General features: G+C 36.8%; 1 protein-coding gene across 1 annotated transcript in view; it reads right to left on the bottom strand.

Annotated features, from left to right (window-relative positions):
• CFAP47 (cilia and flagella associated protein 47) overlaps window positions 1-14,069 on the bottom strand; it is a 291,226-nt gene extending 277,157 nt beyond the window's left edge. The window contains exons 1-11 of the mRNA XM_035333565.1: window positions 13,937-14,069; window positions 12,196-12,334; window positions 10,486-10,714; window positions 9,761-9,921; window positions 8,783-8,916; window positions 7,971-8,206; window positions 7,125-7,314; window positions 2,981-3,194; window positions 2,449-2,601; window positions 749-938; window positions 539-635 (exon numbers count right to left, since the gene is read on the bottom strand). Coding sequence (XP_035189456.1) covers window positions 539-635; window positions 749-938; window positions 2,449-2,601; window positions 2,981-3,194; window positions 7,125-7,314; window positions 7,971-8,206; window positions 8,783-8,916; window positions 9,761-9,921; window positions 10,486-10,714; window positions 12,196-12,334; window positions 13,937-14,069 — 1,876 coding nt within the window. The remainder of the gene's footprint in view (window positions 1-538; window positions 636-748; window positions 939-2,448; window positions 2,602-2,980; window positions 3,195-7,124; window positions 7,315-7,970; window positions 8,207-8,782; window positions 8,917-9,760; window positions 9,922-10,485; window positions 10,715-12,195; window positions 12,335-13,936) is intronic.
• Between the last annotated feature and the right edge of the window lie 1,338 nt (window positions 14,070-15,407).

Here is a 15,407-nt window from a genome sequence, read left to right as displayed (position 1 = left end):
GTGGTGGAGTTTAGCAGCCCAGTGGGTTGAAATCACTACAGTCCAATGTGTTGTTAATAGATGAACCCCTCACAAACTTCAGAAGGCACTCTACATCACAGAGCTTTCCACCAGAATTATTTTGAAGGAGGATCCTGAAGAGGTTTTAAGATATTGGGCCATCACTGTTATCTCAAAGAAACATTCTGAAGACTCCAACAAATGTTAATGATATTAATGCTGATCTAGTTATTACCCAATACAAGCCATAGGAGTGTGAGCAGACCTCATTTTATGCAGCATTCATTTCTCCATGATGGGCCATACCGTAACTGGTCTTTAAAGAAAGCTCTCCTTTCGCACTTCAATACCTAATTGTACCTCCCTATCGTCTGGTGAGTACAAAGCTTCAGTTAAACATTAATGTATATATCAAGCTACCACCAAATTAATCTATTTTATATTTAAGGTGAAAAATTATGAGCATACATTGTGTTACTACAAATAAGTGCTTTTATAACAACTATATGTGTTTAGTAACCAAAGTAAAAAATCTTACCAATTAGTATTTGATGAAGCTGTTTGGGTGTCAAAGTTAGACTACAATCTTCCTTCTCTTGGGTAGAAGATGGCATAGCCCTAAGCCCGCTCCAAATCTGGGATAAGCACAAGACATCTCAGGACAGAATCAAAAATTTTATTATTTTTTTTTAATATATATATATGTTACACATTTTATGCTTACGTTATTACTGAAGCATTAACTTACTTCTTTGACTGAAGATTTAGAAGCACTTGCTGCCAGTCTTCGACTAGTTAATAGGCAATTCTCATCTAAAGGAAGCATTTTGAACTGTAGCTCTTCCTTGTGAAAATCAGCGATTGAGATCTTTGGTGACACAAGTCCTTCTGCAGGTTTAAGGCCTATGCTCACAGAATTATTATAAATATTAAACTGCCTATAGGCAAGGGAAAAAAAAAAGAATAGGGAAATCTAGAATTTTGAGCATTTCATGTTCTACACATTAAACTACCTAAGATTATTTAATACATGAAATATTCTCACTTAAAGTATTATTTCTTTAGAGAAAAAAAAAAATCAAATATAACAAATGCATTTAAAAGTCTATTAGATTTTTTATTTTATTGTTTACACAAGGACTAAAACCATTGCATGTTTGTGGATACTGCCTAGCTAAATGGGTTACAAGCATTATGGCTACCAGAATGTAATTGTATCATGTCTAGAATATAGCTTAAAAAACAATGATGTTGTAAAGTCAAACACTTGAAAGATAATAAATTACAAGATTACAAAGGATCCTTTAACATGTGTATGTCTGAGCTGGACCACTTATAGCCTAATTTTCTGATCAATTAACTTTCCTTGATCAAGGTTAAGCTCCAATCAATTTCAACTGCAACCATACAGTTTTAAACTTCCAGAGAACTTACACAGATGTCTCATATCAAGTATTTAGAAAATTATCCTGACTTCAATAACAACCATAAATTCATCTGGTAATTGTGAAATGTGCCTTTCTGTTCTTGCTCCTCTTGAAACACACCTTGAATATGTTATGGTCACGTAGGTTACAGTCATACAAACAGCACAATACCAGTGCCTTCCAAGAAAACCATATACCATGAAAAAAATAGAATAGCAGAAAAAAAATAGAATACATCCATCTCTTAAGGCCTTGTTTGAATCATGACATATGTACACAGAACAACTTAAAACTGAATTTACAACAATAACTCTGCCCCTATTCATTTTTAAATAATGGGTTTTGAGACTTACCAGTCTTAAGGTATTACTTCTCTTGCCTTGGAGGAAGGTTTTACAGACTTTTATTTTTTTTAATAAAATATATATTTTTAATCAAATTAAAAGCATCAGAACAGTCATGTAAAGTTTTCACATACTATAGTTTTCCAAGGTTTGTTCCACAACATACCAAGCAAATATAGCAAATTCTTACTCCATAAATTTGTGTTAGTTAAGGCTAGAATGCCAGTACAATCCTTTGATCTTCTCTGTTACACTACACAAGTTATAACTCACATACTGAACCCATCACTATGGGTGAGTTAGATATACAGATTAGAAATACATGCAATTTATTATATATAAAAAAGATTCCAACACAACCATAAACACTTTTTTGCAATGAGCCATAAGAAATCCTTCTTAAAATGTGGTATCTTAAGTTCTTCTTAGGTTTTATTTCAAGTTCCATGGCCCTGAACATAAGTTTTACCTTGGAAGTAATCTCCAAGTGTCTAAATCAATGTTTGACCAAAACTGGTTTTGAATACTTTATAAATGAAGATCCCAAGACCATAAGCATTTCTGGATGTAATAAAATTTAGCATAAGATTGGTGCCACTAAATCTATTCTGCATGTATATATATACATTTTTCATACAAGCCTCAAGTATTTATTTATCCTTCAAACAAAGTCTTACCTGGTGGCATCTTTCTGCAAGCGACGCTGCCTTAAACTAGAAATGAAATTGGCATAGTATTCCTTGTGTACTTCTTTTAACAGTCGTTCATAGTCAGTATAAGAAAACTGTGGATCTATGTAATTATATCTCTCAGTCTTTGTAAAAATAGTCCTAAATATTTAGAGAGAATCATAGTTTCATTGTTTGCATTAAATGATTCTGGGTTTTCTTAGAACTAGAATATATTGATTTTGCTACATATATATTTCACCCCAAACATTCTTTTTATCACAGCTCATTATTAATATTTGACCTTGTGAAGGCAACCATAAAAATGAAACACTGAAACTGTAATAGCTACTTTTGTAGTTTCACACACAAACGCACCAAAAAAAAAAAAAAAAGTCAAGAGGTGCAAGAGGTTCAAGGTTAATTAATTTTAAACAACTTTCAGGCTGAAAAAAACAGTAAGCTGTCATATCAGTGTTAATCTACTGTGCAGTATATATAAATTATTATTTTTAAATATTATATTTTCTTAATTTTTTACCTGTATTTTTTATTCCGTTCACTAGGCCTAATGCTGGCTGAGCGGTCATTAGGAAAAGCTGTAAGTGCATCACCCTTATAATTTCTGTTTATCTGGTGAGTATGGATTTGTGTTTGGGTTGATTTAAGTATTGCCACAGGTGCAGTATCAGAGCACTGTCCTGTGCCATCAGCTACAAACTGTCCAGTTGCATTGGAAATCATTGGTGTTATACCTTAAAAATCAAATAAAACACATTACATACAATTTTACTAGACCTCTCTCAACAAAAGTCAAAGTACTATATCAGACAAAACATTTCATAATTTATAATGGTTCACCCAGCAACCCAACAATCAGTCGTCCATCCTAGTGTTTTCCTCAGACATGAGGACCATAACAGCCAATAACTTTCATCATAGTCAAACAAATACTGCAGCCCAAACCACTTCTGTTGTGTCCAGGTGGGGCACCTTATCTTGCATGTACACACGACCAAACACTTAGAGCCACAACTGTGACAACACTGTCTGCAGTGTCAGAAAGCTTGTCACGAGGGCTGCAAAAGTAAGTTTTTGACAAAGATTCCCAAGCTACCACAACTTAAAAGAGAGCTCAAATGTTTTTCACTGAAATTTTAGAAAAGCACATACAGATCACAGAGGAAAATGACGACAGCAACAAGTCCTGGTGTTTGCTCACGTCTCCTTATAGAAAGGTATAAAGATATATATGTTTAAAGCTGCACTAAAAATAAATAAATAAATCATTGGACTGCACCTTCCCGCCCCCCCCCCCCCCCCCCCCGAAAACTGATACGTTAAACACAGTAGTTCTATCTACTTTAGCCTTAACCCTGATTTGTCTAAAATGGCTACAAGAATAACTATTTTCTATTGTCCAAACTATTGTAGACACACAGGCAAGCACACAAACTCATCCACAGAGACTGGGAGAAATGAACAGGAAAACATAGTCCGTTGATATAAGGATCTGAAAAACTTCACATTCACCCCACACCTCAATGAAGCTTTAAAAGCAAAACACAGGTATCAATAGCCTATATAACAGAGATACTCCTCATAACATCTTGATTAGCCTGGAAGTTGGAGCAGAATGGGGTCACCAATAGAATAAATGGTAGAAAACAGCATTTAGAAAAGCTGACAGCCACCAAGGGCATTGAATGTGAGAAGGAAGTCAAGAAATATCGATAAAGTTTAAACTCTGACAATCATTACCATTTGAAAAAAATATGTATATATATGTAAAAGTATGCATGTGTGTATGCTGCAAGTGTTTATGAGCGTACATTTTATATACGCAACTGACACAGAAAAGTTGAGGTACTCAACTTCTTTGCCTCAATCTTCACCACAAGTGCTCTAGCCACACCACCTAAGCCATAGAATCCAAAGGCAGGGACTGGCAGGGTAAAGACCGCCCACTGCAAGAGAAGATCACATGCAAGACCATCTAAGGAACCTCATGAGATGCATCCAAGGGACTTGAGGGAACTGGCAGATCAAACTGCTAAGCCACTGTCCGTCATATTTAAATGGGGCAGCCCAGTGAACTTCTCAATGACTAGAAAAGGGGACACATAGGCCCCATCTTTAACCGGGGGGGGGGGAGGGAGGGGGAGGGGAGAAGACAACCCAGGGAACTACAGGCCAGTTAGTCTCACCTCTGTGCCTGGCAAGATCATGGAGCGCATCCTCCTGGAAACTGCGTAAAGGCACATGGGAAATAAGGAGGTGACTGCTGACAGCCAACGTGGCTTCACTAAGGCCAAATCTAGCCTGACAAATTTGGTGGCTTCCTATGACAGGGTTACAGCATTGGTGGATAAGGAAAAGCAACTGACATCATCTACCTGAACTTCTGCAAAGCTTTTGACACTGTCCCACAGAGCAACCCTATCTCTAAATAGGACAGACATAGACTTGACAGATGGACCAGTCGGTGGGCAAGGTTGCTGGATGGTTGCACACAACAGCTGAAATGTCCAAGCGGAGATCAGTAACTAGTGGTGTTCCTCAGGGGTCAGTACTGGGACCAGCACAATTTGTTGGTGACACAGACAGTGGGATTGAGTGCACCCTCGGGAATTTTGCTGATGACACCAAGCTGTGCAGTGCAGTCAACACACTGGCATGAAGGGATACCATCCAGAGGGACCTTGGTAGGCAGGCCTGTATGAATCTCAAGTAGTGCAGCAAGGCCAAGTGCAAGGTCCTGCACCTGGGTTAGCACAATCCCAAACATAACTACATGAATATAGGCTAGGCAATGAATGGATAGAGAGCAGCCCTGCAGAGAAGGACTTGGGATACTGGTAGACAAAAAACTCTGCCTGGATCAGCAGTGTACAACTGCAGCCCAGAAAGCCAACTGTACCCTTTGATGCATCAAAAGTAACATGGCCAGCAGGTCCAGGGAGGTGACTCTCCCCCTCTACAATGCTCTCTTGAGATGGCGCTGAGAGTGCTGCATTCAGCCTAGGGCCCCCAGCCTGAGAGATTTGAACCAGAGTGCTTCCAAAGTAGGGCCACAAACATGATCAGAGGTCTAGAACACCTCTCCTGTGAAGACAGGCTGAGAAAGTTGAGGTTATTTAGCCTATGGAAGAGAAGGTTCTGGGGAGACTTTACAGCAGCCTTTCAGTACTTAGAGGGGGCTTACAGGAAAGATGGGGAGGGACTCTATCAGGGAAGATAGTGATAGGATAAGGGGTAACAGCATTAAGCTAAAATAGTGTAGCTTTAGATTAAACGCAAAGAAGAAATTATTCACTCAGAGGGTGGTAAGGTCCTGGCACAGGTTGCCCAGAGAAGCTGTGGATGCTCCATCCACATGCATTCAAGGCCAGGCTGGATGGGGCTTTGGGCAACCTGATCTGGTGGGAGGTGTCCCTGGCCATAGCGGGGGGGGTGGGGGGTGGGGTGGAGTTAGATGATATGTAAGGTCCCTTCCAGCCTAAACCACTCTATGATTCTATATACACATATACAATCAAGAGCTGTTTGGAAATGTATTATAAGCACATTTCATAAGGATTCAAAATATGAACCAAAACATTAAGACATTGATCTACAGAAATATATTTTAATAGTACTTTTGAAACAGAAAAAAATCATATAAATAATCATCAGAAGTTCAGGGATTTATTAAAACTATAGTTTCTCATCAATTCTTGATTGCCCTGGATATGAAATACCTACCTGAAAGAACCAAAAACGTCCAGTAGCTTATCAACCACTCTGATACTTGCAGAAAGAACAGCAGTTTTGAAGGCGACTCCACATTTCATCCCATGACTTCCTGTTTTAACTTCCCCTCAATACTTTAACTGAATAAAATGGATATCGTCTTTCTGTTTTTCCATTAATCAACACATCTTCAAGTGGGCAGCAGTACGTTAAGCAGTATTCAGCTACCCTCCTCTAATTTATCTACGCACAGAAACCAGATGCACCACTATGCAGTACAGCTGTGCTGCACTAGTACTACCTGCAGGTGTTACAGCACATTCGATGCCACAAAAAGGTAAGTTTTCCATGACTGGTTTTAAAATCCAGTGACGGGTTTAGTCAAATCTACTGTTGAGTCGTTCATTAAACAAATTAGGAACATGATACCATAAGGAAAAAATTATCAAGAAGCCAATTACAGTATAACCTGAAATATTTTTGTGCTGTCATAGGCTTCATCGGATGGGAAGAATCAATAGATACAGCCCCCTAGCAGTATTAGCTGGCAAATTCATCTGGCAGTTGTGACTTATAGCCAATAAAGAATACCCTGTTGTCTGTCTAACTTTTTCCTGTGCTTTACCTCTCTCAGTTGAAAACTTGAGCATATTAGCACTGTGCAATGGCATCTGTCAAAAACTGAAACCTTCAGTTTCTGATGTATAAACGTTAAACGTGATGAAAAATTATGCTTTGGAAGTTCCATTTTTGTTAAAATACAAGCCATTTTTTCTTGCCATTATTTCATTTTTTTGGGGTATACATTATAGAGTTGAGCATTCTCTCAACTCCCAAAGAGAAATTACGTTTTTAAAAACTAAAATAGTAAGTGAAAAAATCTCTACAAAAATGTTAAAAGTGTACTTCTAAAAATGTTTTATCACATAGCACTTATCTTTTTAGTAACTTACCAGGATTAATTTTGAATAGGATGTTTTTTGTCTTAGATTTGCACACGCCAATAAAGCTCAGGTATATTTGGTGAAAAGATTTTGTCTTCGAAACCTGTAAATTATTTTCTAGTCCTGTACCAATGATATCAACAACTTGCTTCACTTTAAATGTTCCTATTTGATGCGGAGAAAATGAAAATATCACATCCTGTAAAAGAAAAGTTATGAGACATTATGAAGGAAAAAAAGCAAAGAGAAGTTGTGTAATTATTTACGTTACTTCCCTCCCCAGTTACTCCTAAAGATATGTATTTAACCCTGTGCTTTAAAACTATGCCAGTGGCTACACTTAGATTAGTCATATATGTATATTGCTACATATTAGAACATCAACAAATACTTGCTAACTCATTTCTGAGACACATTTTTCTCTTGTTTCCCGAGTTAGAGTTCTGTTAAATTATAAATGTCTCCATATTCAACTTAAAATTAACATAGCTTCCTCCATTAAAGAAATACGTTACTCAGGTATTTGTGCTTAAGTAAAGGAAATGAAAATAATCTTAACAAAGGATTGAGTTTGAATTATTCTGCTCAAGTTGGTAAAATTCCCCCCCTCCCCCCTTAGTAAAACAATTATCTTTTCCAAATTTAAAATAATACCTATTGCTTCCTGAAGTACAGTTAGGAGCATTTAATGACTCAACAAAAGCAGGAAAAAATATACATTTGGCTGATATTAAATCCCATGGCTACCAAAATGAAACTATTCTATTTTAATAATAATAATTAAAAAATACTACTGACCCATGTAGAGTAAAATAATCTGTTTGCCTACATAATCTATGGGAAAGAGGTAATTACCTTTGCAGAACATTTTTTTATTTTTCCTTTTTCAGGAGAAATATTAAAATGAGCAGTCTTGCGGAAACTGAATTTTACTGGAAGGGACTCAGATTCATTTTTGAGTGTGCACAGAACTTGTGTTTGTTCACCCAAGAAACAGTCCATAAACTCAATAACTGGTCCTGGATTAAAAGTTAACATGACAGGAATCCCAGAACCTTTCAAAGCCAGCTCAGTGTGATGAGGATGATTCACTGTATTAGGAAAACACATAACATAGTAATAAAATAAACAAACAATAAATCTTGCCACGTGTTTTAGCTAACAAGCAGAAAATTCATACTATAGTCTACAGTTGCAAAAGCAGAGCCATACGGTTATACAGTATGATTTATGATGTAGTCTTCTATAAACTTTGAACTCAAATAGGCTTACATATAATGGCGGCTAGGTACTGTATTGTTCCTTTATTAAGAAATCTGAGGATGAACAGATACTCACTTGAAAACATAGAATTATTATTACCAAAGTGCTGGTGACCTGCAAACAGCTTCTGTTGTGTGTTTTTTTTTCCTCCATTCCAAATATTGACCATTATACATAAGTTTTAGGTGTTCACTACTAGCTCTTCTTTCTACTCATGATTAGAACAGATTTTTGTGCTGAGGCTTAAAAGATGCAAATTTCTTTTTTTTTATTGATATGAATAAGATAGTCACAAGTTTCACATAAAACTATTAAGTGGAAGATTAAGAAACAAAAATCAAAATATACAAACTTATCATCCAGATACACATTTCTGATAGTGACTATATGTTTCTGTAACATACTTGTGATTGGCGTGGTACCATCATCACAGGCCTTCCGATAGCCATCTTTATTCCCAACAGTCTCAAATTTCAGAAACAGTACATAATCTTGTTTTGGTGACAGGTCATTCACTACAAAAGCCTTTTTAAATTTCCTGAAAGAATCATAATGTCTAATTACAAGATGAAAGGAAAAAAAAAAAGGGAAAAAAATACAAAACATTTTTCATCATCTAATTCAGCTGTTGCTATTGATTACAGCTTTAAATGACCTTTATACTTCCTTACAGAAAATGGAAAAGTAACAAATTTAACTGAACACCATATGTATGACTATGATACTGGTCATTTGGTATCTTCTCCATTCACATACATCTACAAGAGTTTTCTATAAGTGATTCATGTGCGTGTAATCTTTAAATCAGAGTTTCAGTAAGAAAATTTGCTTTTTCCATTTCTTCTTTTTCTCCCCCTTGCTTGAAGGGGAAGTGTTCCTTTACATCTATTATTCTGTAATTGTAAGGAAAGTTATCCAATTGTTTCATTCTCTTGGTAATGAAGTATCTGTTCTTTCCTATTGCTGCCCGTATGCAACATCTTCATGAAATAAGTCCGCAGTCCTGAAAAAAGGCATTTAATTTGACACTGCACGACTTCCTCAACAATCTTTAGAGATTCAACATACTTAACTGGAGAAGCAATTAGTTCCCTTTGCAAAAATCTAATAAAATTCTTCAGTCAAAAACAAGCTTATCCAATTCCTGGTTCAAAGGCATCCTTAATGAATTCTAAGATATCCCAGATAATCACTTCTGACTTGGCTTTATCATTTGTAGTATCACACCAAGGAATTTCTTTTAACACACATAAGTATCAAGTAATTAAAGAAATCTGCATATTAACTTAAAATGATTTCTCTAACACATTTCTTTACATAATAGTTTAGACAAACTTTTTTTTTTTTTTTTTTCTTGTTTGTAATTTGAACCATTAACTCACTTTGGACTAAAGCACAATGTAAGAAAAGATTTCTCATAAGGTAGCAAGGTTCCTTGATTGGGAAAGCACAGGATCAAAGTGGAAACGTTTACATCTTCTGTTTTACTCATGAGGCTTAAATCTTGTAAAACAGCATCTGCACTCCTCTGAAGATCTGTTCCCTAAAAAAATAATCAAAATATGGGTACATCAACAGTTCAGCCTGCTCTAACCACCCTTTTGTTTTGCTTTTTTCCCCATGCATAGTTTCACATCTTTCAAAACAGACAGAAAGACATAATGTAAAAAGTTCCATATCACTCAGCTAATTAACTGCTTTTATATCAGTGTTTTTAATTCCCTTTATAAAATGTGATGCTCGCTCAGATTACTTCACTGACGAGAAAAGCAAGTGAAACTAAGTGTTTAACACCTTGGAATACCAAAATCTGTTTTGACAACTCCTTTATAGGGGAGGTGGAGAAGTAAGGAAAACATAACATCATTAATGCTATTGTGTCACACAGGACACAGGGAAACAGAAATGCTGAAAAAACTTAATTGCAAGGTAAGTATATAGTAAACAATTTGCTGATTGGACAGAGGTGACAGGAAGTTTATTGATCAAGAAATAGCATGACATAGAAAACACTGCTAGAAGATGAATGATGAGAAAAGAATGCCAATGCAGAAATAAAAACAAGTCTTCAACTAAAATAAATTTAAAATAAAAAACATTTTCTTACCATCTCTCCTCCAATGCCATTGTCTTCTAGCACTGCTACCCAGTCCATACACTCTGGGCTTTTATTGTATAAACATATTTGTTCAGTCTTTGAAGACCCAAAGTAAACCGGTCCAAAATTAATGCATTCCAATACATTTCCACAAGATACTCCTAGAACTTTCAGAATTTGTTCAACCACAACAGCTTTGATCCATACTTCAGTGCAGCCACGTCCTTCCAACTCCACTCTGTCAGTAACGGTAGCAAGTAACAGGTAACGTACAAAAATGTTAGAAATAATCAATTTGTTTTATGCAAAGCTAAATCAAATCAAGGCATTTAAACTCAAATTTTCATCTCTCCATAAGCAAAAACGTGTACTTGACAATACGACACCTAATAGGTATATTACCAATCACAAGGAATCACACATTAAAATATGAGGTTTGGGGAGATTTCTTCAATTTTTGCTCTTTTCCTTCCCCCTACTCTTCTTAGTTGTGTTGGCAGACTATTGTTTGAAACGATAGGAATAGCATCTCAAAAGAATCAGAGATGTCCACAGATGACATATTGCTCTTTTACCTCTGCAAATTATGTCTTCCTCCCTATTTAGGTGTACACTTAGCAATTTTTCTCTCAGGCAACTGGAGAAGAAGTTCATCTGAGTAAGCACAGAACTGCTGCTATTCCTTCCTGAATGCTTATTCGTGATGATAGCACAAAACCCAGAGGGTCATACAGACAATGTACAAGTCTAAACTAGACAGAAGAAGGCAGTGGCTGCTTAACCAACATGGGGTGATGAAGACAGTAATAGTAGCCTGGAGTTCAAAGAAGGAAAGGCAGAACGCGTGACACTTTGCAATCAAAAGGCTGAAATTCAATAACCAAAAAAACACCTTTCATATGAAGGCGGATGTAATTGTGATGCCAAATAGAGATATTCTATTTGAATAGAATATCTCTATTTGAGAAGAAGAGATATCTCAAATAGAGATATTCTTCTCTGTCAAAAACTAATAGAATTCTTCTCTTTTCATTTAATTTCCTTTTCCAGAGGGCTATAAAATGCAAGAACAGGAATAAGAACTCAACTTTAAGTCAAAGATCTTCTTAATTTAAATAACACAACGAAACAGAACAGGAAAAAATAACGCACATAACTTTTTGCTACTAGAAGAATATAGGATTGAAAAGGGCTTAGCATATTTGTATCAACTCCAAATTCTGACACTGCCTAAAAAAGTCTGTATGTGCAATTTGAAAGAAGACAAAGTGCAAACTTAAAAATAGTTTACTCTTGAAAAAGGTAGTGGTTGTGAACAGATTAATTCTGTTGAAAATAAGATACACCAATGAACATCATCAAGTTTTCTGAGACTAGTGAAACACATCCAAGCAAAAGAAAAAGAGTAAAGTTACAGAAAGCTGAAAAAAATAGTGTTGTGTAAGGTACACAACACAGCAGGTAGGAGATGCAGAAGCTCTTGGTTAGCAGCACACAAAGATGTGCGCACATGCCATGTAATTACAACTTACAAGCAAATTCTAAAACAAACAAACAAACAAACACAACAACAACAACAACAAAAACAGCCAGGTACACCACCTGTGCATCACATCCATGGAGACAATGAAAATAAGTGTTGAAGACAGGAATTTACACTTGGGAGCTTTGTATATATGTAGTAAACAAAATCATAGTAAAGTCTTTATACTCACTCACTTTATCACTTCTTTGATGACTCTTGGTACATCTGTACAGATATCCACTTTAACCACCTTTAAAGAATCAGGCTCCACCACTCCACTGGTAGGTTCTATGTTAAGCAAGACAACCCCATCATATGATATCTTAAATGCACCTAAAAGGAATAATACATTACACAACTTAGAAGTTGTAGATTGATATTTCCCTATGAAACATTTGGATTCACAAATGACATAAAGCAGGCATTTACAAGTAGTAAATTTTCTTATGGAAACAGGAAACACAAAGTTAACCTTTCTCAAAACTATTTCTAACAGAGAACAGCATTCTTCCCAGGATTTTTGAAATAAAACATCCACATATCCAATGCAAATGTGCAGGTTGTCATTGTAACAGGAAAGGTACTTACATTCCAAACAGAACTGAGTATATCACAAAGCCTCTATTAGTAACATTTTTATAAATTCTGGAGTATTTTATGCACAGCTCTAGGCAGCCACAGTCTAGAAATTTCGCATATCCAAAGAGAGATCTATTACCTGCAAATAGCAATACTTTTCATGACTTGATTCATACACTATCCAATTCATTGCAGAAGAGAACAGTTAATCTTTCTCTGTCGTACAAACATTTTTAAACGTGAAAAGATTAGTAAGTGTGTATTTCACCAGCAGCATTCATTTTTTGTCATTACAGGTAGCAAGAAATTGTTTCAAATCTTGCAGGAAAAACACGCTGTTTTACCTCAAACAACAGCAGATCTCTAATATGACACCACAAGCAGGAACAAAGTACTCATGCTTTTAGCACAAGATATGAAATGCCTCGATTCACAGGCTGCATACAGCACTTCTGCTGGTGCAGTTTATATGATGCCTGCCAGTACAACCTGTCGTGTTCCGATTCAGAGACTACACACATGGATTGAGCAGCTCTACCTTTGTCTGCCCTTGATAAATTCTTCACTAACCCCTGCTTTTATTCTAAATTTGCATGTGGCCAACACTGCAAAACTCTATCATGCAGCCTTTGTGCAGCATGCAGCAGTTTTGAACTAGTTCCTGTACAATGTGAAAAGTTTCACATCGTGCAAGTTATAAATGCATATGCAACTAATGATCAACTAAGATAATGATCAGCTGTTACTTTTACATCTGTCAGACTGACCGAGTAGAGATCTAACATTCTGCCAAGTTCCAAGTACATTTTTCTTCCCTAAGCAGAAACACAGTACTGCCTCCAGAAGGAATGCATCACTTACAGAACACACAGGTAGGTAGCTCAGCACCACCACACAGCTCTCTCACTGCCCCTCCTCAGAAGAAAGAGGGGGAGAAAATCTGATGGAAAAAAAAGGCTTATGGGTCTGCAGGGCTGGTTCCCTCACATGTTCCCACTCCTCTCTCCCAGCTGCTGTTGCATGGCGTTTTTCCCCTTCCTTAAATTTGCTCTCCCAGAGCCCACCCAGCATCGCTCCCCGGCTCAGCTCTGGCCAGCAGCAGGTCCCTTTTGGAGCCGGCTGGAGTTGGCATGGGCGGCTGCTGGGCTCTGCTCAGAGGCCACCCCTGCAGCCCCCAGCTACCAAAACCTAGCCACATAAACCCAGTATAAGACCCTTTCGCTGTAATACTCATAATACGCATAACTCAGAACTTCAGTTAATTCCTCAGTTAGCCACTGAGGTGTTAACTCACCAAAAAATACATTTCCCAAGACAATGCACATTTTCATAATTCAATGCATATTTAATATTTACCTGATGATGATCCATGGTTAGCAATACTAATCTCTTTACTAATTACTTTACTGTTTGCAGTCACTGTACCAAAATCAATCTCTGACTCAGTTTCCAGATAACAGCGTGGAATTGATCTGCGGAGAGAAGGCATGGTTATATTTTCCCCAACGTTGAAAATACGTTTGCATTTTTAAAGAAATTTGATTAAGCACCACATTGGAAGATGTCTGCTTTTCTTCTAGTCCTCCTACTAATGTTTATGCAACTCACTCCAGCAGTACAACATACGTAGAGGACACAAAAGGATCTATTAAGCCATTTAATTTAGTAACTAATAACTGTAACTTTAAAACAAGTTAGCCTCAAGCAATTAGTCAAAATGGAATACAGGCATTTTTATTTAATTCTAAATACTTTATTGTCGTACAAAGTACTTCAAATAGTTTACTAGAAAAGCGTGCACTGTACTGAGTTGATTGTATCACAAAAGTTAACATTCCCTATATTTCATTGTCAGCTGCCTGAACTAAAAGCAGAGAAAAAACATGCATGCCAATTTCAATTTACAGCCTTCTTGTTTTATAGATACTTCACGTGGCTTCAGCAAAACTCGTTAAAACATAGGAAGCGTATAATGACACAAGTTCTTTCTGTTACTTATTTAAGAGCCTCAGCAAGCATGACTACTTCACTGGATTGGGTACTGCTTAGACTTAATGAAAAGCTACTGCTTGCTTCAGCAAACTCGTGAAGGCCCCGATTTCTAATACAAGCCCACGTTTGACATCATGTAAAATTGTCTTCAAAATGAATTAGGATTTTACATGAGCACAGATGTCCATCTCCTCTTAACCACAAAGAGGAACATGCAGGAGCAATTGCATCTCGTGGTCTGCACTAAGTGCTGTACCGAAGACTAACAGAAGGAAGACAGCCTCCTTGGCCAAGCTAGGTGGACCCTACCCATAGCAGCTCTTTCACAAAGTACAGGAGCAAGCAAGTGGGAGGTGGTGGGAAGGAAAGGAGACTGGGGGGGAATCAAAATGAAACCAAAGAACTTCCTCTTGGGCAACAACTTGGTTTTAATTCTGTTTAACAACAGTACGTGGCACTATCCAGATAAACTAAGGGCATTGTGTGTTCTCCAAAACTGATATGAAATATGAGTGACAAATCTGTATGGTTAACCACCGGAGCTAGTCACATGTTCCAGGTAAATACATAAAAGGTATTTCATTTGCAAATCAAACAACTATGATATTAACTTCACTAAAGCGCAATGGAAATAAAATTCTTTTGGTGATATTTTTAACCGAGTAAGTGGTTACAAAAATAAGTTAAAAGTTACTGCAGCTGGATGTTGTATGGGAAACAAGCTTTTCCTACATTCTCAGTTAATCGCTTCCCAGACTAATGATTATCTTATAAAAAGGAACAGCAGATGTGATGCAAATATTTCCTTTAACATATTTTTAGTGTCTTCCATCAA

The sequence above is a fragment of the Oxyura jamaicensis genome, chromosome 1, assembly GCF_011077185.1.
Source record: "Oxyura jamaicensis isolate SHBP4307 breed ruddy duck chromosome 1, BPBGC_Ojam_1.0, whole genome shotgun sequence".
Classification (NCBI taxonomy): Eukaryota; Metazoa; Chordata; class Aves; order Anseriformes; family Anatidae; genus Oxyura; species Oxyura jamaicensis.
Note: the sequence above shows the minus strand (reverse complement) of the source record. Positions and strands in the feature narration are given on the sequence as shown.